Consider the following 23868-nt stretch of genomic DNA (forward strand, 5'->3'; position numbering starts at 1 on the left):
TGTCGGATATTAATTGTATCGTAGAATAAACTGAAACACATCGGAGTTTAAGTTGAAGCTGCAGTAACAATAGTTGAGAAGTAGAAGTGTGTAAGAGTGTCTTTATTTTTTATCTGTAGTGTAGTGTTCTTAGTTTTGTTGTTAAACACAGACATGAATGTATTTACCAAGGTGTGTTAATGTTTGTCTCATGTTTAATAGGTAAAAAGTTTTGCACTCTTGATAACACATACAGAAGTCTCCACCTTGCACTGGGTTTGAAGCAGAGCTCAGTCAGGAAAACTAAAGGAAAAATCCATCCCAACATCACATCTGAGACATTAAAGTTACTGTGTCAATACTAAGTTACAACTGTGTGTCGGCTTAACTTCAGCCATTATTATTGATTTAAAGCAAACTCTTTACATTTTAGAGGTTTTAAAAACTGTTTTCCTCGCAGACACTGTTCTGGATTTCAATATAATTCATTACAGTGGCCCTGCAGAAAATACCATCTGCTGAAGCTCAAACTATTTGTGTTTTGTCAAGAGATGTGCGGACATGTTTATACAACCCAGGGGCCCTTTTTACGGCAGTAATTTGGTGTGTTGTCAGGCAGATTTTCATGCCAGAAACACTGTTCCTCTTTTTAACTGCAGTTAATGCAGACAATGGAAAAGTGACATGATTTAATTAGGTACCACTTAATATCTGTCAACTTACTGCTGACAAAAAGTGTCCATTTGGAGCTTCAATGAACTGGTATTTAGTGTATAATCTTTGTATGGTGTTTCTGTCATTATGTCGCCCCCTGTTGCTCATATGATTAAATAAATACTACAGGTACTTAGTGTGTGTTTAAGTTATGGATTTTTCCTTTAAATCAGTAGGTTGTTGACCACAAGGCACACTCTGAAGGGTGCAGAAATTTAGCTGTTCATTTTGTATGTATGCATGTCCTGTCTCATGTCCTTGTAGAAAATAAACACATTACTAAACTCTGTGTTGAATGTGTGCCATTGTTTGGTCATAAAAATCACAGTACATGACAGTAAGGTTGAGTCAGCACATTAAAAAAACTGCTTCTTCTCAGTCTAGATGTTCCCGTTGGCAGGCAAAGCGAGTTCTGCTATCTTGGTGTTTAGTTTCTGATTGGTCCAGTCCTTTGTTATATCGTCCAAGTGGCTGTCAAAATCCACCAACTGCATGTGATCGCCCGACTCCAGCATCTGGCCGGCAATGGCGCGGGTCTCCTCCCACTGTCTCAGCATTATCCTAAGCAGAGCAGAAGGAAAGTCAGATTTGTGTTTTACCTCGCAACGAAGCGAATCAGCTGTTGTGTTAACTATAACACAGTGATAACTGTTGAAACAACTTAGGAGAATATGAATTTTGACCTTTTTTTGTAATGGCGTTGAATGTTAGAAGACAGAGCTGGCTAAATTATAACTTAAATCAGTGTGTAAAAGAAAAAACAAAGTACTTAATTGGGTCTTTCTTACTTTCTGAAACAGAGTTAAGCTTGCATGCAAAACTGGTTATTATAATAATAAATAGAAATCAATCCACTGTCACAACAACGAGTGGATGAGTGAAATATTGATTTTTTTTGTTGATTTTAGAAACACCTTTGACTTTAAAAGCAGATCTTTGACTATATTTTGGCTTTGTATCATATCAAATTTAACTCTATCGTACTGTACCACACCACACTGTGTCGAGGTACTGATCGTATTGTTGCCCATTATTGAGGTACATATCGTATCGTGATGTTCTTAACGATATCCAGCCCTACTGTATCCTGAAATGTTTAAAACACAAAAACACCCCCAGTCCACCAGCTGTCTCTTACATGTGTTTATCTTTGGGCAGCCATCGTGAATCTTTGCGCTCATACATCACAATGGGAGGAACCCGATAGTCTGGAGACATCTTACTGCCATCAAGCTGTGAAGCAAAACAGAACAACAAACACAGGTCTTATAAATGATTAACAGAACATGAATTATTGTTTTTAATTAATCAATTAATAATAAAATATCTAGTTACATCATGTAATCAAAGCCTAAAGTGATCCCTGAAACTGCATTGATCTTGGCATTAACATGTTCCCTGAGTAATCAACTCAATGTTTCCGTTCTAATTTCCCATATGAACCCACGAAGTGAGGATGGTCATGTGTTACATCAGATCTCATTTGTGTTATACCAACCATTAATAAAACTGCACTGTCAAACTGCTCAGCAATTTTATCAGCTATCTTCAGTGCACATGGTGTTGGGCTGTTGGGTTGAAAAAATGGAGAGATTAAATAAAATGTTAGTAAAGGTTATGTTTTAAATCTGTGCTGTGCATTAAATATACACTGAATGTAAAAAAAAACCTTTAATATAGTTGATAACATAAGGGAGATTGGAGTAGTAAACTCACCTACTATCTGATACACAGGCATTGGCTTGATAATATCCCACTATCCTCTGCTGAGTCTGCGAACACCACACATCCACCTGAAACAGAAGAACAGACGACTTTAAAACATAATTTAAATTAAATGCAAATTTGAGTCAAATCTATGAAAATCTTGTCTTAGTCTGCAGCTGCCACCAGGGGACAACCCAACCTCCTTTTTATTAGCTTGCAAGCTGCAGAAGTGAGATTAAATTTACAGATATCTGAGTAAGAAACAGTCACAACTTGGAAAGCTGAAGTTAGAAGACGTTAACTAGTAACAAAAGTTATCAGCATGTTCTCACAGCAAATATTGCATCTGTGGTTCTCTTTCTTGGCATGAAACCATACTGCTGCTCACAAATGCTCACTTCTGACTTCAGCCTAGCCTCCACTACTCTTTCCCATAACTTCATTGTGTGACTCATCAGCTTTATTCCTCTGTAGTTTCCTCAACTCTGCACGTCTCCCTTGTTCTTAAAGATGGGCACCAGTACACTTCTCCTCCATTCCTCAGGCATCCTCTCACTCTCCAAGATCTTGTTAAGCAGCCCTGACATACCTGTGGAGGAACTTCCATTCCTCCACAGGTATGTCTCTTTATCCTCTTCAACGCCTTCCTCACTTCATCCTTACTGATCTTTGCTACTTCCTGCTCCACAACAGTCACCTCTTCTACTCTGTGCTCTCTAACATTTTCCTCATTCATCAACTCTTCAAAGTATTCCTTCCATCTTTCCATCACATTTGTGGCACCTGTCAACACATTTCCATCCCTGTCCTTGATCACCCTAACCTGCTGCACATCCTTCCCATCTGTCTCTCTGCCTCACCAACCTGTACAAATCCACATCTCCCTCCTTAGAGTCCAACCTATCATACAAATAGTAAATATATATTAATGGGAAGTGAAAATAATTACTAGTTACAGGTACAATAGTAGAAATGAACTATGCCCATATATTTTGTTACTGTCTACATAACCAGCCACTTTGGGAGCTAACTGGCTGTTTAAAATCAATGCATCACCTATTAGTGATGGGTCATTTTTCTCTTTGCATCTGGAAATTATTACTGAATGTATGTGAAAATGTAATACTTAAACCATGTGGATTAGAGTGGTTTCTTAAAAAAAAAAAAAACTGGTACTAAATCCATCTCACCGTGGACCTTCCTATACACCTTGTCAGGTATCTGTGCTATGTGAGAGGAGAGGAGTTATTCTCATCTACTGTACTTCACTACAAAAAGACAAGGGACTGAAAACATGGATGAAATGTGTTTTTATTTTTTTTTGCCTATAATATTAGGCGTTAAGCAAGTTTAACCAAATTGTTTTCTCTTTAGAAAGCTGGGCCACTCACATGAGAATAATAGATGACAGGCCAAACCAGCAGCTGGTTACAGCTTCAGACGATTTAACACACATTCAACAGACTTTGACATACTGAATGTTGCACCACATCTGTCAGCAGCTGTCCTACCTGTGTGAGGGCCAGCTGAGTGATGGGAGCCAGAGACAGGTGGGAGTGAAGCAGCGGTACACAGTCCGTCACGCACACAGCGCCACCTGCCGGACTGGACGACAGTAACAGCCCATTGATGCTGCATCTCGGAAACAGACAGGCGTGCAGGTACATCTTCACAAAGGCCCGGCAGGACAGCTCCACCTCGCCCATGATGGCTGAAGAGACACAGGCACTAACAACTTGGCTCAAACATGGAGGGTAAAGTTAACTAATGTACAACAGCAAATATGGCTGCCAATGCTGATTTTCACAAGAAAACTACCAGTCGATTTGCCCAGCACTAAATTACTTTAAAATCAGCACAAAACGTCCAGGCCATCATTGGTGCTATTGAACGCTATGTAAATAAACAGCCAGTCGGTGTTACGACGATTTGTGCTACCTACCGATATGTGCAGGTTAGCGGTTCTGCGCATGGGCATGGTTGCGGTTAGGCAATCTGTCCCAACTGGTTAAATGTTAAGCAAAAATGAAATAAATCATGGTTAAACAAGTAAAGAATATGGTTAGGTTTGGATGGGTAAAGGGTCAGGTCACGTGTATTCTCGCATTTTTCGGCAGGGTAGCACAAATCGCCAGAACACCGGCTGTTGTTACACAGGGTGCTAGCATTAGCATAGGCGCTAGTCAAACACAGCAGAGTCCAGTCTTACCTGAAGAGAAATATAACGACAGACTGACGATGTAGGTTGAGGGGGAGGCAAACGCTAATTCCGAGATTTTCAATCCACACGGTTCATCTACGTTTTAAGACTGCAAAATGAGAGGAGTTTGACTGAATACTAAACAGGCACAGTCTGAATGACTGCCTGGTCCTGCCTACATGGGCAGGCTGCTCGCTGATTGGCTGGGACGTCAACGTTCTATGATCTGATTGGTGCAACAAGATGGCTTTTTTTTTTTCCAGCTTTCTCAGCTGCTTCATGACTCAGGTCATGATGCTTGTAGTCCTGTGTAGCGGAGAGGGTGTAGGGTCAGATACAGGAAGGCATTGCAGTCCCAAAAATGGTAATAAATAGGATCTTATCTCGTGATTATGATTTATTATCGCGCAATTACGAGATGCTGATCTCTTATTATGACTTACTACCTCATAATTATGAAATCTTTTCGCGTAATTGTGAAAATGGATCTAGTAGTTCTGAACTCATCAGGTTTTTACCTTTTTTTTTAATATGAAAGTAATTCAGTGATATGTGTGCGCAGCAAAAATAAACTGTTAGTAGCTAATTTGGTGTAACATGTTGGGAGTCCCTGCACTCAAATCCTCAAACTTTATCATCAGTGAAGTAAAGCAGGACTACATGCAGGGAAGGGGAACTTCTTTTCGCTTAACTTTATTATGTGTTGTTTAATTCTTTGTAAGTTGATATATAACGGTTATATGTGAATAACTGGTAAATATCCAGTTTAAATAATAAACACATAAAACACTTACAGGTGTATTTAATAATATAGCTCCAATATAAAAACTCTTTTGAATAGTCTTTCACATGAGCGATATGGTCCGTGAGTAAACAACAATTTTGAAAAAAGAAAAAAATAGCCTACTATTTACGTTACCGTCCATATGTAAAAGGACTACAGTTCCCTTGAGCAGCAAGATTACGCAATTCAAAAACTACTTCCTAAAACGACATTTCACAATAAGACAATAAACGTGACAAACACCCTGAGAAGATCGTCCCAGCCCCCATTCCAGGCTTTTAATTTGAAATAAGGTCTAATTTCTCCGTGTTTCGTCGCCCACTGGCGGAGGATAGTCCGCACCGATCGGTGCACGGGATTCAGGTAAGTGTAGTCCGCCGTGATGAGGCTCCGTTTAGCCGGGGCCGTGCTGCTGTCGGCGGCCGCCTACTACATCTACCTCCCGTTACCGAGCGGCGTGAGCGAACCGTGGAAACTGATGCTGCTGGACGCGTTGTTCCGGAGCTTCATGCAGGCGGTGAGGGCTGATTTATGCAGGTTAATGAGAATAAAGAAAAACACAAGTAATCAAAGTATTTGAAAAATACAGCAGGAATGGGGTACAGCAAATTGTCAGGTTATTTATTAGACAGAGCGAGGATTAGAAAACACAGTTAAGGTAATAAAACCTTACCTGAGCCTGGAAAGAGCAGTGGGGACATAAGTAGCAGATAAGCATAAGTATCTAGAACAGCATAGTGTGATGTGGCGAAGTAGATATATGGGATAGTATACTAGTAGTACTTCTGTAATGTACTATAATTTAATACCATAGTATAGCATACTACACTGTCATGGAGGATGGGCTCAGCAAAAAATGGGCATTTAAGCATTGTCTTGTTTTTTCATTTGACTTGATGGGTCCAATAAATGACTTTTTTAACCACAGTCCTACCTGTTACTCAACCGTTGTTTTTACCTGATATGATCAGTTTGGCTGCTCATACTGAATGCTGTGCTGTAGCCTAGTCTGGTCCATTCTGCTTTACTGCACTCAACTGTACTGTACTACAGCCCACTATACTGCACTACAATGTACTACAGTACTATATGTTACACTGTACTGTGTTGTACTGTAATCAACTCCATATGTCCCTATTGTATCATACTGTATTGTGGCCTAATGCACAATTTATACTATATAGTACTACACTATGCTATCCATTAGTATATACTTTATTGGATACTGTAATGTACTATAATACAAAATACAACAAAGAACCCCTCTATAGTACCTTAGCTTTAGTATAGTATAGTATTACACATAATATTAGACATATAGAAACCTACATACACACTATCATACCCAAGGGTTAAATTGAGATTTGCAAGGTGGGGCAGCCCTTGTCCTACGAACAACGACATGACGACGAAAACACCACTGTAGGAGCATGTGGTTAATAAGTTACAACTTGATAATACAGATTCAATATTTCGTCTCATAACGGCTGATATACTCCCAGTTAAACGCTCAGCGATGCAGCCTGCTCGTCTGTAAATGCTGCTCTGTGCTGTAGGGTGAGGAGTTGTTAGTATGTTAGGTACACCAGACTAAAACTAAATCCAACTGTCTTAAAAACTATGCTATCTAACAGTACACAGCAGCACAGACTCCAGCCTCCCAAATGTTCTGTGTTTTACAGAGAGCTGTTTCTGTTATTTTGTCCACCCATGTTAAATGGGAATCAACAGCTCAGTGTCCTAGTTTGCATGTATTGATTAGATTTAACTGAAATTGCAGTGGCAGTTCATGAACCCAAGACAATGCAGTGCAGCAGGTTTTTACAAACAAGTTTTCACACCCTGATGAGCCTGAGTCTGTGTTCTTTGTTATTCGAATATTTTTCCCTACACAAGGCCAAAGAGAGGCTTCAGACAAAGATCTCACTTATTTACAAATGGCTTGTAAATTTAAGTACGAAAGTCCCATGCTGTATGGGCAATGTATTATTTTTTAGGTTTGGAGTGCAATGCAGAGATCAAAAATATGGCCTTTCGTTTAAAAACATCTGTCCTTCTAATAGAATAATCATGTGTGCTTTATTTCCAGAGTGATGTGGCTCATGCATTGGGTTTGTGCCATCGTGTCCACCTGTTGAACCAGGTTGTTTCCTGGGTAGAGGTAATTGAAGCGCAATCCTGCTCTGCTGTGCACGTGACTGACTCCATGCTGGGTGGTGTACCCACCCGAGTCTTTCAGCCAAAAGAGGGGAAGAAGCTCAAAAGAGGAGTCATTTATTTCCATGGTGGAGGATGGGCCCTGGGCAGCGGACGTGAGTTGATTAAATTTGAAATGCTGCAGAAAATAGGTTGACTTTTGCTTTTTTTTTTTTTTTTCAGAAATAATGTTTAATTGGCTTCAATCAATATATTGTATTTAACCAAAAATATGAACTAGATAGGTTGTCATATCTCAAAGGTTCACTGGTTCAATTCAAATGAAACTAAATCTTAGCTCATATATAAATTGTGTAGTTTTATTAGAAAGAGTTAGAGACAACAATAGACTGAATTCAGTTCAATCACTGTAAACAACAAATATGGAGGATGAAAGTCATATGACTTCTGCTTTACAGGTATGCGGTCCTATGATCGCCTTTGTCGGAAAATGGCGGAGGATCTCGATGCTGTCATCATGTCTGTTGAGTAAGTTTTATTTACCCCGTCGTATTACAACAAACTTCCTCATCATTTACCCAAAAAACAAGTATAACAATGGGCAATATAAAGATAATTTAATTCAGAAAAGGCAAGTTTGTTAGTTTACCAGCATTCATATCTTCAATGTTCAGTTTTTATTTTTAAATTTGTTATAAAACTTTATTACAAACTCTCTTCATTTCTGACCTTGGAAATACAATATTGACACACCGGTGGAGTTTATAAACTGTTTCAGGATATAAATTGGATCATTGGGAGCATAATATAAAATAAATCCCTCTACAATAAATTTAAGGTTTGAAAAAAAAAATCAAATTTTGAGCCTGAAACACCAACTTGCTGTGTCTTTTGCATTATGTTTTGAAATGTTATTTAATACAATAATAATGTTGTATCGCTATGATGCCCTGTTATAGTTACCGTCTTGCTCCAGAGGCAGTATTCCCAGATCAATACTATGATGCATTGGCAGCATCACAGGCCTTCCTGTCCCGGGAGGTTTTAGAGCGCTACAGCATCGATCCAGAAAGAGTGTGTGTGTCTGGAGACAGTGCTGGTGGAAACCTGGCAGCAGCCGTGGCACAGGAGGTAAACAAAACAAACACATACAGTACTGTGCCAATATTATGGGCACTAAAACCAAACAGGGATTGCTTTTAATATAAGTCACAGAAATCATTTTTCACTTATCAAATAACTTCATACAAAGAGCAGTAAATCAGTATTTCCAGCACTTTGCCCTTAAACAGCAGCAGTTCTCTGGGTTGACCTGCACAGTTTCTCCTGGTACTTTGGAGTTTTTCCTCTTCACTGTCACCAAGTGCTGCTCATAAGGGATTTGTTGGGTTTTGTTTTTGTTTTTTGTAAAGTGCCTTCAGATGGTTGTGTTGTGGTTTGGTGCTATACAAGTAAAATTGAATTGAATTAGATTGAAATGAACTGAATTGGAGAAGCTGCAGTTCTTCTGTGGATTCAGGCTGTCCCAGTGTCTTCTGCTTCTTCATGTGATCACAAACTGACTCCACACTGCCCAGATCTGGGCTCTGTGGAGGTCAGACCATCTGCTGCAGCACTCCTGCTTCTTCTTGCCTCTGAAAATAGTTCTTCATGAACTCTAGTGGGGTCTTCATGGACCTCTTGTCCTCCACAATGAACCTGGGACCAATCAGGCAACTGGTGTTGGTGTTTGATAAAAATCTAAAACATCTAAAGTGCCTAAACCTTCTGCACAGTACTGTACATCACTGTATATATGGGAAATACTGGTAGTATCCATGGCTCACATATAGGGAAAATGTAGAGGTGCTCAGTTCTAGTTTGGCGATTCATTCTTGTGCATTTACAACAGATCTTGTTAGTCTGTTGAGTTGTTTGTGTGTGTCTTAAAGGTGCAACGTGTAAAATGTGAGAGATTTAGCAGCATCTAGTAGTGAGGTTGCAGAATGAAACCTTCTGAGCAAATGTCAGTGGCCATATCAAAGCAGTTACAGTGTCATCGTTCTGGCAACTCAAAAACTTAGATAAGATAAGAAACATTATGTGTAAACAGTACTTTTATTTCTTGTACTGCTACTATAGTACACTCCTGACCGTTAGACATGTGCAGCTCAGTCATAATGCTGATCCTGTAATACTTAGAGAGAACACATTACTCCAATTCTCAGACCCCTGCACTGGTTTCCATTTAAAAATAGAGTTGGATTTAGGGCTTTATTAATTGTCTACTAGTCTCTGAATGGTCTGGGCCCAAAATATATCAGGGACATGTTTGCTGAACAGAAGCCTGGTAGGAGCTTTAGAGACTGGTCAGCTGGTAGTGCCCAGGGCTCAAAGTAAACATGGTGCAATGACTTTTACCCTGTACACTGCTCGGTGCTGGTAGTAGCTCCCACAGGATTTGCTCTTGTAGAGCTTTTTAAACTAGTCTAAAGGCTGTTTTATAATGCTTTTATTCTTTACAGCTGATTCTAACCATATCAAACTTGTCTTAAAGTTGTGTTTTATTTTTATTTCAAATTTTGTCTTTTGTCTTTATCTTTTTTTAATTTTCTTAACTTTAGCTTTAAGGCACGATGTGTAGAATTCAAAGTGTGTTTAACCCTTAACCCTGTGGCTCACAGCTGACTACTGAAGTTGATATTTACCCTGAGAAATCCATATCAGTTGAATAGTAATATAAAACCTGACTGTGTCCACAGCTCAGCTCAGATGATACTCTGACAGTGAAGTTCAAGACCCAGGCATTGATCTACCCAGTGCTGCAGGCTCTCGACTTCTACACCTCATCTTACCAACAGAACCAGGCGGTGCCGATCCTTTACAGGCCTGTTATGGCTCGTTACTGGCTACAGTACCTTGGCGCTGACTCCTCCCTGGAGCCTCTGCTGCTTGCTAACAACCACAGCTCCCTGGACCAGCCAACCATCAGTGCTAAGACCCGTTCCAAGGTGGACTGGACCACTCTACTCCCAGGTAATCACAAGAAGCACTTCAAAGCAGTCATTAAAGAAACTGGATCACCTGGGGTGATGCGTGAGGTTCCAGCATTGATGGATGTGAGGGCAGCACCACTTCTGGCAGAGCAGGGGGTTCTGGCTAGGACGCCTAAAGCATATGTTATGACATGTGAGTTTGATGTGCTGAGGGATGATGGCTTGATGTATGCCAAGCACCTGCAGGACGCTGGTGTCATGGTGACCATTGATCACTATGAGGATGGTTTTCATGGCTGCATGGTGTTTGCATTCCTGCCAATGATGTTTAGTGTAGGACAGAGGAGCATGAACAACTACATCCTCTGGCTGGACCAGAATCTGTAGACGGACAAACTGCCCTTTTTCACCACGATCTTTAGAGTCTGTTTGGAGCGGCTGAGGTGGACTAGAGCATAAATATCAACTTCAGTAGTAGCTTGAGTTCTCCTTGTTGGACCTAACGCGAGAAGAAGCATCTTTTATTGTCACAAATCGAATCCATGTGAGGTCAAAATGACACCTGCCTCCATCAGCAGCATCATTCCCTGAACAAGACACCAGGTGACACAAAGTATCAGCTGCTTTGTAAATGAGCATCTGGATGGAAACACAACTAACAAGTCAAATTTCAGGACTCATGCTGATGCTTTTCAGCGAAAGCGTTATTGCTCACATATTTCCTGGAGGAAAGTACATACAAGTAAATATATAATGGGACAAATCAGTGCAACACTAAAATATTTCTCTGAAGAATTGTGACACTCGTCGTTGTCACCTTGTGAATCTGTTGTTGATCCTGCTACATTTCTTGACCACTTATGTCCTTAATTGTGGATCTGTAGTGATAATTTCTGAGGTCACGCACCATCAGTCTGGGGTAGCCATAATGTGCAACTCATGCATCAGGCTAAATGCAAATCCATATCAGAAAATATCAGAAAATCACTTGAGCTGTCGAGCCAAAAAGCATTTTCACTTAACCCTAAAAACAAAACAAGTTACTTCCAATCAGATATAACCAAAGAACGTGACAATGTCATGCCTGTGTCAGTGTGACCTCTTGGAGAATGACAGTATATCTTAGGCTAGTTATTTTCAAGAGAAACAAAATCCAGGGATTCATAAATCCTCCCTGTTGCGTTTCTATTGATTCAATTGTAAGCTCATGCTGGAGGCTGTTGTTTGAGCTGCTATTGAACTGCTATTATACAGACTTACAAAAAGCTTCTTCCAAAATAATTCTAAGAAACATTTAACAAAACTGAACGTTACTGGATTTATGGAGGAGGATTTATTAGACTGATTTAATTTTAGCTGTACTGTAACTAATCATATAGTTTAATCATCTTCTGACTTGTTAAGTTTTAAAGCTCAAGGTCACTCAGCAATTATCATCTGCTTTTATTCTTTTACGACACAGAAACACTGCAACCGCCTGCTAACACACACAGAACCAGCCACTCAAGGCTATGCTGTGTGTGTGTGTGTGTGTGTGTGTGTGTTTGGTAGAAGTATGCCAGAGTTCACAGCAGCTCACTGGATTGTGCAATATAGTATGTTTGAAAACATCTCTCACTGTCTGAGTTCTCTCTGTGATGACCACTGTACTGTAGGGCCAGTGCAATGATGAAGATACCTGTGAAATGTATGTGAGAATTACACCCATCGATTTATTCCTAACATGGATTCCTGTGAGCCATGCAAATTATATATGAACATGTTTTGTACACTTGTTAGTGAAGACCTAATAATGTTTACAAAAATAAGACGTTTGTAAAGCAGAATTGCGTATTTGGTTAAGAGAGAATAACCTTTTGAAGTTTTTGAGTGTTGTAATTTCAAAGCCATGTGTGAAATTACAGCATTACAAAGTTTATATAAATAAAGTTTTAAGGGTTGTTCCAGCTAAGCAAATACAGAAGTGGCCCCAGATGTTTCCCTGTAAACTCTAGTGATGCTTATGTAGAGAATGGGATCGCAATAATTATTGCCCCTCCTGGACAAAAGGAGCCGCAGGTAATAACGCACCTACACCTGTAGAGGGCGCAGCGCTGCAGTGGCCATATTGAAGGATCCCAGCTTTTAACAGATTTTTTTTTTTTTCTGATAGGGACTGCCACTAGAGCCAAAGGCAAGAGAGTGTATTTAGTCATAATAGGCTAACCTAAATGTGGAAAAACATTGTCTTATATATATGTTTATATGTGTACCATGAAGCTTCTGCACATGATCTGTTTAAATCTTCAGAAAAAAGTAAAAATCTATGAAGTAATGAGTATACTCATTAATAATCATATTAACTGTATATGATTCTCATATGAATATGAAGTAAAATATTGTCCAAATGTTTTATTTTGAGATGGACTGGTGTTAAGTTTGGTAGTATAGGCAGTAAACAAACATAATAAATGGTTCCTAGCACACTAGTTGTACAAAGCTATATAAACATTTAAAAGTGGTTGTACTGGTCAGCAATTATAACCTATATTATGAAAACATGTTATGTATTACTGTAACTGTGTTTTAGTACCATATACTGTCATTTTCTTTTTGAACTCATCTGAGTCCACAGGAGGAGTTACAGTTGTAAACCTTGATATCTGCTTAAAAATATATTATGGTATGTTGTAAACCATTTATTATTCATTTTTACCACTGCTTTAAAATGTTTCAAATGTTACCAATCACATTGAACTATGTTGAGTCATGTTGAGTAATGTACCATATGATTTTCATCAGTTGTTATGAAATTACAGATGTGTACATTTTTTCCTCATAGACTTCTTCTAAAGTTCAGATCAATTAAATAATCATTTATTGTAACTCTGATTATGTGTCAAATGGATAATTAATGATTTAGGTGCAAATGATTTTCAGATGTTAAATGTGAAATGACGACACGTCACACACTGTGTACAGTATTTCACATGTGAACATTTTGTGTGGTCAATTGACATACAGGCATATGTGGTTTCATTACACGACTTGTTTTTGTTTTCTGCTGCAAAATCAAACATGACAATCCCTGTTAGGGTTGTTTTTATGCAACGTCCAATCACTTGACCTCCAAAATGGCACCAGATGTGTTTGGTTGTTTGATTCAAAGATGTTTAGGGTGAGATTTTAAATTTGAACCCCTACAGTGTATGCTACTGTATCTGCACACGATGTGTAATATTCACGTGATTTTGTGATTTATTTATGAAAAATATTATGATGGTAGAGAGAAATATATAAAGAGCATGTTTTTGCTATTGTTTAGTAACTCACCATTCACACAAATTCATTTTCTAAGAAATAAATACCCCATATAACCAGTGTGTAGTTGTGCTATTTTGTGAAAAATAAAATGCAGTTCTGTTCTTTCATGTTTTTTGTCATAGTAAAAATCTTAGAATCTAGAACCTGTTTTTAGTTATTACTTGTACTTGAGTTAATACATTTTCATGTTATCCTTAAGCTATGTTATTTGTTCATAAACAGTAAAAATATCACAGATAGTACTAGACATTAATAATACACAAAGTAGCCTATAATTACTAATTATTGTAGTGTTAGGTAAATTCTTTTAACAAATAGACTCAGAGGACGAACTTTGGTAAAATTATATAGAAGTTTTACCTGCAAGGAGTCACAGTCACACAGCACCTTGGTACAGCATGAGGGTCACTGGCCCTTAGCTGGGCAGCACATCATTTTAATGCTATGATACAAACAGTCATGTGATAAAGGAAGAAAGAGGAGGCGGTTTCCCATGAAACTGCAAAACATCTGGGTTTCGATACTAAGTGTCTTATCAGAAAGTGAAGGTCAGAACAGACTGACCTTAGGAAGAGACAAGAGGTAACAGGCCCTACTCAAAAGTGTTTTTGACTTACATTAAAGTAAAGCAGATTAACAAACTTGAGGGTAACATTTTAATTTCTCTAACATGTAGAAAAGTAAAAATATAATATTTTTTAAAGACAAAATGAGTATTTAAAGAGTATTCATGGTTTACTAAGATCAATAGTTACAATAGGCATTAAAAGTGTAGCAATACTTTGTTTGCTTATTTTAGAATAAAAAACAAAAGCCAAGAGATGGCGCCAAATACTCCTCCTGGACATCCGCCTCCAATCAGTAGATCAGCTGCTTTACATATGTGTAGATATTGTTTATCACATGAATAATTGCTCTTTTATAACTTGTTGTATTTTTTTATCTCAAAGTATGAACACCAAAATACTTAATGTATTCTCTGAGACTGATTTACACATCAATAGTTTTTTAATCCATGGATTCAGCCTCTGAGCATGCTCTCTTTGATTAATGTCTCTGATCAGACATTGTGTTATATTAGAGAGTAATTAAAACAAGTCCAGGGTGTCAGGGCTGCCAAGCTTTCTACATCTGTGGACCTGGTAAAGAACTGGTTCTTATTTCAGCTCAGTCTCCTCACCTCTTCCTGGATATCATGGGGACTTTGGCTTTCTGAGTCTGCCCTTCACTTCTTTCCTCATTCTCACGCACTTGTTCTTCAAGTCAAAGCCTGCAAATGCAGAAACCAAACCCATCGGACGATTGCGTGACAGAATGAATCATGCCTGCCAGGTCATGTGATTAGAAATGGCAGCAGGAACATGCTTCTCCTGACAGACAGGTCTGTGTGTGTCTCTCTTACTGTGTGTTGGTATCTGTGTGTGCGTGTATTTGTGTTTGCGTGCCAGACCTGCATCTGGAGCGCCACAGGGCATGCACAGTGTTTGTCTGCTTAGATCTAACAGAGTTAATTGGTGTGCGATTGCCCATTAGGACTTTATTCACCCAAACTGCTGGTGTGTGTGTGGGAGGCCACTCTAACATTGTGTTAGTCCCCAGAGAGTAAATTACTGGATTGTACAGTGATGACATGGTTTAGGGTTAAGGTTAGAGTAAGTTTCCAGGAAATGAATGGATGTTTTACTCTGTTACCATTATTGTGAAGACATTTTCCTCACAACTTCAAATGTTTTTTGTTTTTTTTTTGTGAGGATTAAGACTTGGTTTTAAAGTTCAGGGTTAAAGTTAGGGTTAGGAACCTAGTCGTGATGGTTAAGTGAGACACGATGTGTGTGTGTGTGTGTGTGTGTGTGTGGATGGTGGATTGGTGAAGCAAGGTGTAGTCCTGCAGCCTGCTGCCAAAAAAGGCCACATGTGTGTGCAAGTTCTGCATGGATTTTCATTGAGCCTTTGTTTTTCCATACTCAATCCCTTTCAGAGTCAGAGCGGAGCAGAGGTCTAATCCAGAAAAAAACAATAAGTTGTAACAGATCGACAGGTCCTGTCAGGCCAATTTTTCAGGCCAGCATAGGTTGATATAGTTTGCTAAAGTAAATTAGTAATTGTCATAGAAAGCACACTATATCTAAAGATGGCAGCTTGAATTGCAGCTTGATTTATACCCATCGACATTCAGCCTTATTTACTGCTGGTGTAAGTGATACTGCAACTCAGAGGATGGTTGTTAATTTGATCAAGTAAAGTTTGATCACTGTTTGAGATGAAAAAGGCCACACAGAAAAAACAAAGACTTTATGAACATTATGTTTCTTATTGTCTGTAGCATGGACACGCTAATGTCTACACATTACATTACCTATAGAAAGATATGTTTCCAGATGTGTTACCAAAAATCTTTGGCCAAATTTGAAAAGTCACAATAAACTAGAAAGTGTTTCCTTTCCAATGGTACCAAGCACATCAATATAAACCTTAAATGTAAGTTAATTAATTTGGGTATGAAAAAGGAGGGTAGGTAACTATTGACTAGTGTGACCATCTATCTTTACATTTGGATAAAGCAACCTCTGTGAATACAGAGCCGAGGAGAGGGAAATTAAGATTCATGAGAGATTATTATTTGCTTTCCCTTTCCTATTAATGCTCATTTCCTGTTATGTCCATGACTTTTTCCTAGTCTTAACCCAGTGGTTTTTGTGCCTAAACCTGACTTTAAATCTATTAATCAGATCAGAAAATGCTCACTTCATATAGAAATGGATCAAGAGGATAATTTGCTGCAAGAGGAAAACTGAACGCTCAATGAAAAAAGGAGAAGCTGTGAAGATACAACATTGTCCAGTTGCGCCATATGTTGCTTTCTGAATGAAAGTGAGCTTGAAGGCTAAAAATGCCAGCATAAATAGACCTTGGACTTTGGACTGATGAAACAAAATGAGAAAAATGAGATTTTTTTTTTTTTTTTTTTTTTTTTGGAATGTCACATCTGCTTTGTGTTCACATGAAAAAAATGAAGCTTTCAAAGAAAAGGACACCATCCCCACAGAGGAGGTTCAGAGATGTTATGGGGTTGCTTTTTCCTGCATCTGGCAGACAGGAAGGCTTGAAAATGCACACCCTAAAATGAAATCAGATGATTATCAAAGCATTATGGAAGGAAAGATACTGCCCAATGTCAGATAACACTGTCTTAGTGGCATCCAGGTCATGGCTCATCCAGCATGATAATGACCCCAGGTTTACAACTAATGGCATCAAATGGAAAAAACACAGACACTGATAGAAAACGTATGGGCAGAATGATGATGTATTAACAGTTACACATCCTGAACTACAAACCTTTTATCCAAACAACTTTTATATGCCTGTAATGTAAAAAGAAGAGCATTACTGTGTGCATATATGCCAAGAACATAATTAAAGTGCCACCTGTAGTGAACTGTGTCCAACGTACTTGAAGGCTACATGAAAGTGACAGAGTGTTTAATGGGAAGAAACAAACTGAGGGGTCACTAGGAGCCTGTTAGCTCATATTTTGCCCCAGGGGCCTCGTCTTAGTTGAATCCATGCCTGCCTCTGGGTCTCATTTGCAGAAATTTCCATGCAGCTCAGATGGGAATTAAAAAAAAAAACACACACACACACACACACACAACTGTATGTAGATTTTCACCCCACACACTGTTTAAAAAAACAAAAAACATCAGGTATAAGCATGGCATGTATGAAAAAAAACAAGACGCTCTCGGCTACAGCATGAAAGTGTATTTAGTGCATGTATTTCTGTATGTGACCTTGTGGAGGCCTGGCTTCCTCCTCGCCCTCTGGTTTGCTTGTTAATCACCGGGTGCCGAGATGATCATTTCTAAGTAAAACAGAGCTGCTGAGAGTGAAAACAATCCAGTGAGAATGTGAGAGGAAAGTTGGAGCAGCGGGGAATTCATGAGGGAGAATGTTATCGCTGCGCCTAAAGGTCATATTGTTCACTTGTTCCTGACAGGCAGAGAGAGAGAGAGAGAGAAAAGGGAGTGTAAAGCAATTTGGGAGGAGAAGGAGGGACTGAGTGAGGGACTGAGGGGGGTCAAGCTGCAGAAAAAGAGAGGGACAGGGAGGGGGAGTGAGGGAGGACAGAGAAGGATTGGTAGGGAGGAAGAGAAAACCACAATGTAGGCCCCAAATTGCACAAGGACACAGGCCGTATGTTGTACACACGAAAAGACACAAAACCACATACCCACACACACACACACACACACACACAAACTTATTGTACATTGCCAAAAGTATATGGACGCAATTACAATGAGCATTCGTGAACAAAATCTGCTCTTTTCACCAGATGTTGCACCTGACGGCAACGAACAGTTGTGAAGGTTGGTATTAATATTACTGCATTAATGTACATGTTGAACTTCCCACCAAGCAGGAAAGTTCAACATGTACATTAATGCAGTAATATTAATAGCAAATATACACCATACATAGTAGTGTCAACATTCAGAGCCACCATTTCTCTCTTTCTTTAATTAGTACTTTAATGTTGAAACTTTAAATACTGTAACAACAAGTATTAATGACTAAAAAAGCAACAATTGAAAACTGGAATAAATGGAAGTGTCATTAGATTTTGATTGAATTGTTCAAACAAACCAAGAACCAAGCCCCACTCTGCGCCTTAAAATCCTGAACCCTTCTTGGATAGAAAGAGGATACTTGTCTTCTGCACAGTGACTTAAAGAATAAACCTTCCCTAACGCACATAAAAGCTGTTGATGTAAAGGACATAATGAATTTTTAAATAGTCCTGTTAATGTTACGTTCAAGTGCTTCATGTTGTTATACAGACATGCAGGTTTATTGTGAGAGTTTCCTTTGCTGGATTTAACAGGCCTTAACCAAACTGTAAAGAACACACATGCTTATTAGACAATTCAGCACCTTAAAATTTATGACCAGTGCCAGAACAGGAAGCAGCGTGGTCTTTATGTAGCAAGGCGGTAATATAGATGCGGAGGCCCGGACGTGATAGATGGGTCCTTAAGCACTCTCAGGAGTTTATGCCCCTAACTTTAACCAGGTCCTTTCACACAAGCCTCTCACAAGTCCAGAGATAGTATAAAAAAAGACATAAACAGACACACACACACACACACACACACACACACACAGACTTGAACAGTTTTATCTGGAGAGTGTCCCTCTCTCTCTTCCTCTCTCTCTCTGGGGAGTGGTGGCCTCCTTGATTGCCTGCTCTCCTCTGAACTCTTGATTCCTGAAAAGAAATGATGCAGTGAGCGAGCAGTCTCAACCTTAGCTCCTTCACACACATACACATACACATACATGTGAGAAAAGGGGATTTACACACATGTGGTAAGACAGAAACTATCAAATCCAGAACAGCTCAGAAATGCACACACATACATAAAAAATAAAAATCTGACAAAACCATGTGGAGCCACAAAAAGTTTGGAAAGTCCCCAAAAGTCTTCTATTTGCTCACTGGTCAGCTCTCTTGGCCGACTTTGGTTGTCCCAATTCTCTCTTCCAGCAGTGTGTGTGTGTGTGTGTGTGTGTGTGTGTGTCTGTGTGTGTTTGGGTCAGATGTCAGTGATATTGTTCTGCTCTGAGTATAATGGGATGGATAAAATTAATACAGTATGTGTGTGTCTAGTATTACTCAAGATGTGTGGGCCCAAACCTGCTTTTACACACTCACAGTGTGGGCGCTCAGCCCGTCTGCTCCCCACCATGTAAATCACTGAATTTTAGGGTTTGGTTGAAGGTTGGGGTTAGGTAAGTAGTGGTTATGGTTAAAGGATAAGTATGCTGATTTCATATTTTTGATTACTTTCCACAAATCCCGTACGGAGAGTAAAACCAACAACGACTTTCATGTAGGCTACTCCCTGCAATGTTTGCAAACCCTGATATAACTGACTTGTCTTTGCTGTAGACCTGCATTGTTGTCAAATTGGAAACACACAAATGACTCACACCATTTTTGAAGAAAGATGTTCCCCACATATATTGTAAAGGAATAAGACTTCACCCAGTGCAGCACTGTGGCTTATTGGTGTGTTTTTAATAGTTTTTCACATCACTGGATTTACATTCCGGGAGTTCATGAATTTTATTGTTGGCTTCAGTCTCTGAACAGAATTTGTAGAAAATAACCAAAAACAGAAGATCACCGACCTTACTCTTCAAGGTTAGTGCAAGTCTCCATGAATTGACTGTCCATAAATGTAAGTCCCCATGAGAAATGAAATCAAATGTGTATGTGTGTGGTTATACACTGTAAGGACCCAGTTTGGGTTTTTATACCATGTAACTGAGGACATTTTGGGAAAGTGGGGACACTTTCTCATATCCCTTTAAAGGCCTGTTTGAGAGTTTAGACTTGGTTTTAGGTTTTATGTTAAAATCAGATTCAAGTTAGGGTTGAGGTAAGCGTTGCAGCTTAGTATGTAGCTGTGACGTTTGAGGTTAGGGTGAAGGACTAGACTGCTGGAGGAACCTGTGTGTCAGACACTCAGAGAAAACATGAGATATATTAGGTTTCGCAGGTTTTGCTTTTCTAAATAATCTGTGTAATGATAACACAGGTTACACAAACATTAGAATTAAGTCAACCATTTTGCAACAATTTCAGCTTCTTGGCTAACTCTCCTCAAGCTTTGCACACTTGGATTTGGGTGGTTTATTCTTTTCTTCATGACAGATGGGAAACATCTGTAAACTACCATCTTCAGGTCTAGACAGATGCATTGTGGGGTTTCAGTCTGGGCTTTAATAAGATCGCACGAGGACAATCGGAGACTTTTCCTGAATCCACTCCTGTATCATGGTGGCTGCTTGTTTCTGGTCAATGTGGTGGTGAAGCGTTAACCGTCACCCTCAGGTCACATATACTCTGGAGCAAGTTGTCTTAAGGGTTTCTCTGTATTTGACAGCATTAGTGCTTCATTCAGTTCTGACTAGTCTGCTGCTGTGTCATGATGATCCCATGATGATAGTCAAAAGACGAGCAGTGCTTATTCAGCAGACATAGGGCCTGAAGTTATGCTGAAAGAGTTAATTTTTTTTTTTGTCTCATCAGACCAGAAAATCTTTTTCCTCATGTTGTCAGAGTCCCTGACTGAGGCCCCTCTTGCCCGTTTACTCGGTTTAGCCAGACGGCCGGCTCTAGGAAGAGTCCTGAACCTTCATTTCACAGTCAGTGAGGCCACTGTTCTCCTGGGAACACTCAAAATTTAGAAATGCTTTTATACATTTGCCCTGCTCTATGCCTTGCCACACTTTTATTGCACATGTCTAAACAGAGATCCCTGGACTTGGTTTTTGTTCTGAAATGCAGTATGAATTGTGGGACGTTATTAAGTACACTGGTGTGTGTCTTTCTAAATTATGTCCAGTCTGCTCAGTTTGCCACTGTGGACCCCAATCAAGCTCCAGGCAAGAATATTTAAAGCATCATGTGCTGTACATTGTAGCATAGGACTGGAAGTAGAGCCGCCCCCCTCCAACACTGTGTCTGCTTATTCATGCCATTAAAGGAAATTTCATTTTGAGAAAGAGACAACAAATTAAAAAGAAAGACAGACAACCAGAAAGAAAGACGGACGGACACAAAGAGTTAGGCAGAGATGAAGGAACAGAGCAGAAGGGAGTTAAAGCAAAGTTTGGAAGGCGAATGAAAAAGGGAGGCGGTGAGTTTTGTGGGGGAGTCGGTCAGCTCTCCTCTTTGTATCCTATCAAAACTTGGCTGCTGCTCAAAAACATACTCACTTTAAGTGTGTCTGAGCCCGTATTAATCACCGTTCCTGTTCTTCTTGTGCAGACTTAATTCACATTTCTGGACGAAGCTCATTCTGAGAGGGAGAGCGTTTATTTTTCTGTTAGGACTTGTTTATTGATTAGGCTACAATTGGAGTTAGACATGCAGTGGCATTGTTATGGTTAGGGTGAATGTTAGTTAATGAGGTGTTGTGAAACATTCAAGTCTGAAGGACAGAATTTTTGTATCTCTGTCTGGTGTGTAGGGAAGACGTGGTCAGGGAAGATCTCAACTCTCACATGTCCTTGGTGCTTTGTATCACACGCACATGGTTTACTGAGTATCACCCCCAGCAAGCCCTGCAGGAGTAGTGGTAGAGCGGAGTGAAACCTAAGCATCTCCCGGGGGATGGCGAGGCGTAGGAGCCAGATTGAGGCCAGATGTTGCAGATGCAGGAATGAGCCAAGAGGACCAGGATCCATTTATAGGCTCAGCCTGCCTCACTGCACAACAATACCCTGATAATAACATAACCAGAGCTTTTCATTACACTGACCGCTGTGCTTACCGTCACGGGGGAAAGACATTACTGCTCACACTGTACACTGGAACTTCCTAATTCAAGTCTTGAACCATTTCTGTGCTTGTAAAATCCTTTGTAAAGCAGTTGCATGTGCTCAGAGAGTAAATAAGGCAGATTTTTAAAAGTTGCTGTAAAATGCTGACATTTTTATAAGATACAGGGGTTTCACTGGAAAGCCGACATGCATTTAGGATGCACAGTATGTAGAGGTACTCCCAGTCTCTAAATATTATTAATATTATTAATATTTGTGGAGATATGGAGTGTCAGTAACAGTAAATTTAAGATTTGGGGTATTGTTTTCAGAATGTAGTGTTGCTTTGTTTTGTTTTGCTTATACATTAACAGTGAAAAAAAACTTTTATAGTTTAACGAGGTCTCACATTCTGTTACTGTTTCACTCACCGGCAACTTTATCAGATACACCTGCTCAATTGCTTGTTACCACAAATAACTAATCAGCCAATCACATGGCAGCAACTCAGTGCATTTAGGCATGTGGACGTGGTCAAGACGACTTAATAAAGTGGCCGGTGAGTGTACATGACTAATTGATCATTGGCCATCATCTTATCAGCGGCTAAAAATATTTGCAGCATAATTAATATGACAGGACTTGACATCTCCAGTCGCTTTATAAACTCAGAGACACTTTTTCCTGTCCATTTGTGTGTTTACATTTATTTTTCTTACACACTTCACCTCAAACAGAAACATGATGGATCTACGATACAGGATACAATGTTAGCTGCAGTGGTGGAAAGAAATGCCAGGAACCCAGTTACTTATATAACCTGTTTACTCTTGTACACAAGGTCTGGGATATACAGTGCATTCAAAAAGTATTCAGTTTTGTTATGTTGCAGCCTGATACTACAGTTGTTTAAATTCATTCTTTTCCTGATTATTCTACACTCAACACATAAGGACAAAGTGGAAAGAGAATTTTAGAAAAAAGGAAAAACTGAAATATCACATTTACTTAAGTATTCTGAGACTTTGCAACAACACAAACTAGCTCATTAGCCTCACTAAGAGGGGTGACCAGGAACCTGCTGGTCACTCTCACTGAGCTCCAGAGATCCTGTGTGGAGATGGGTCAAAGTTCAACCATCACTGCAGCCCTACATCAGTCTGGGCTTTATTGTGGCAAGACAGAAGCCAAACATTCTTAAAGTTCTATTTTCACTTCGTCATTGTGTGTAGATTCATGAGGGAAAAAACAGCCGTAGCATCAGGCTGCAACAAAACTGAAAACAGTGAAGGTGGTTTGAAAACTTTCTGAATGCGCCGTAAGTCAGGCAGGTCAAATGGTTTCCATGTTAATAGAGACTAATGTTAATATGTGAATTCATATAATATAGATTGAATATATGTGATTCAAAGTTCAGTTTAAACTCTGCAGCATTATAATAATAAATGCAGCTGCTGAGTTTCTCCACATGAGCTTATCTGTAATCGTGTCCTGATGTAAGCGGTGTTTTTCTCACAGTAAAGCTCGGAGCAGAGATCTACAGCAACGATACGAGTCTTCACAATAAACTATAGAAGGATATCTGTGTTTTTTCAGAGCACAAATCAAACAATAATCTTTCCAGGAGAAATTCAAAGAGGGAAAAAGCTCTTGTTCTCCATACCGGCCCCGCCTCCTCCTCCACCTCCTGTGTGCAGGGGATGGGGAGGGTA

The 23868-nt window shown here is 39.5% G+C and overlaps 2 protein-coding genes across 3 annotated transcripts; one reads left to right on the forward strand and one right to left on the reverse strand.

Annotated features, from left to right (window-relative positions):
- Positions 1–174: 174 nt before the first annotated feature.
- Positions 175–4767, reverse strand: emc9 (ER membrane protein complex subunit 9). Of its 2 annotated transcripts, none has more exons than XM_026291820.2 (6): positions 4610–4767; positions 3912–4111; positions 2414–2486; positions 2192–2261; positions 1832–1926; positions 175–1254 (listed from the first exon to the last, which is right to left on the reverse strand). In XM_026291820.2, the coding sequence occupies exons 2-6, from the start codon at positions 4036–4038 to the stop codon at positions 1074–1076; spliced, it is 546 nt and encodes a 181-aa protein (XP_026147605.1). In that variant the 5' UTR covers positions 4039–4111; positions 4610–4767; the 3' UTR covers positions 175–1073. The 2 variants fall into 2 exon arrangements, with proteins under 2 accessions (XP_026147605.1, XP_026147604.1); XM_026291819.2 differs by having other exon boundaries at positions 2410–2486.
- A 958-nt stretch (positions 4768–5725) lies between these two features.
- On the forward strand, positions 5726–13876 carry LOC113121394 (neutral cholesterol ester hydrolase 1-like). Its single transcript, XM_026291818.1, has 5 exons — positions 5726–5901; positions 7474–7696; positions 8000–8069; positions 8501–8672; positions 10283–13876. Exons 1-5 carry the CDS (start codon positions 5767–5769, stop codon positions 10901–10903), a joined length of 1221 nt encoding a protein of 406 aa, XP_026147603.1. The 5' UTR covers positions 5726–5766; the 3' UTR covers positions 10904–13876.
- Positions 13877–23868: the final 9992 nt, after the last annotated feature.

Source organism: Mastacembelus armatus, chromosome 20, assembly GCF_900324485.2.
Source record: "Mastacembelus armatus chromosome 20, fMasArm1.2, whole genome shotgun sequence".
NCBI classification, from domain to species: Eukaryota; Metazoa; Chordata; class Actinopteri; order Synbranchiformes; family Mastacembelidae; genus Mastacembelus; species Mastacembelus armatus.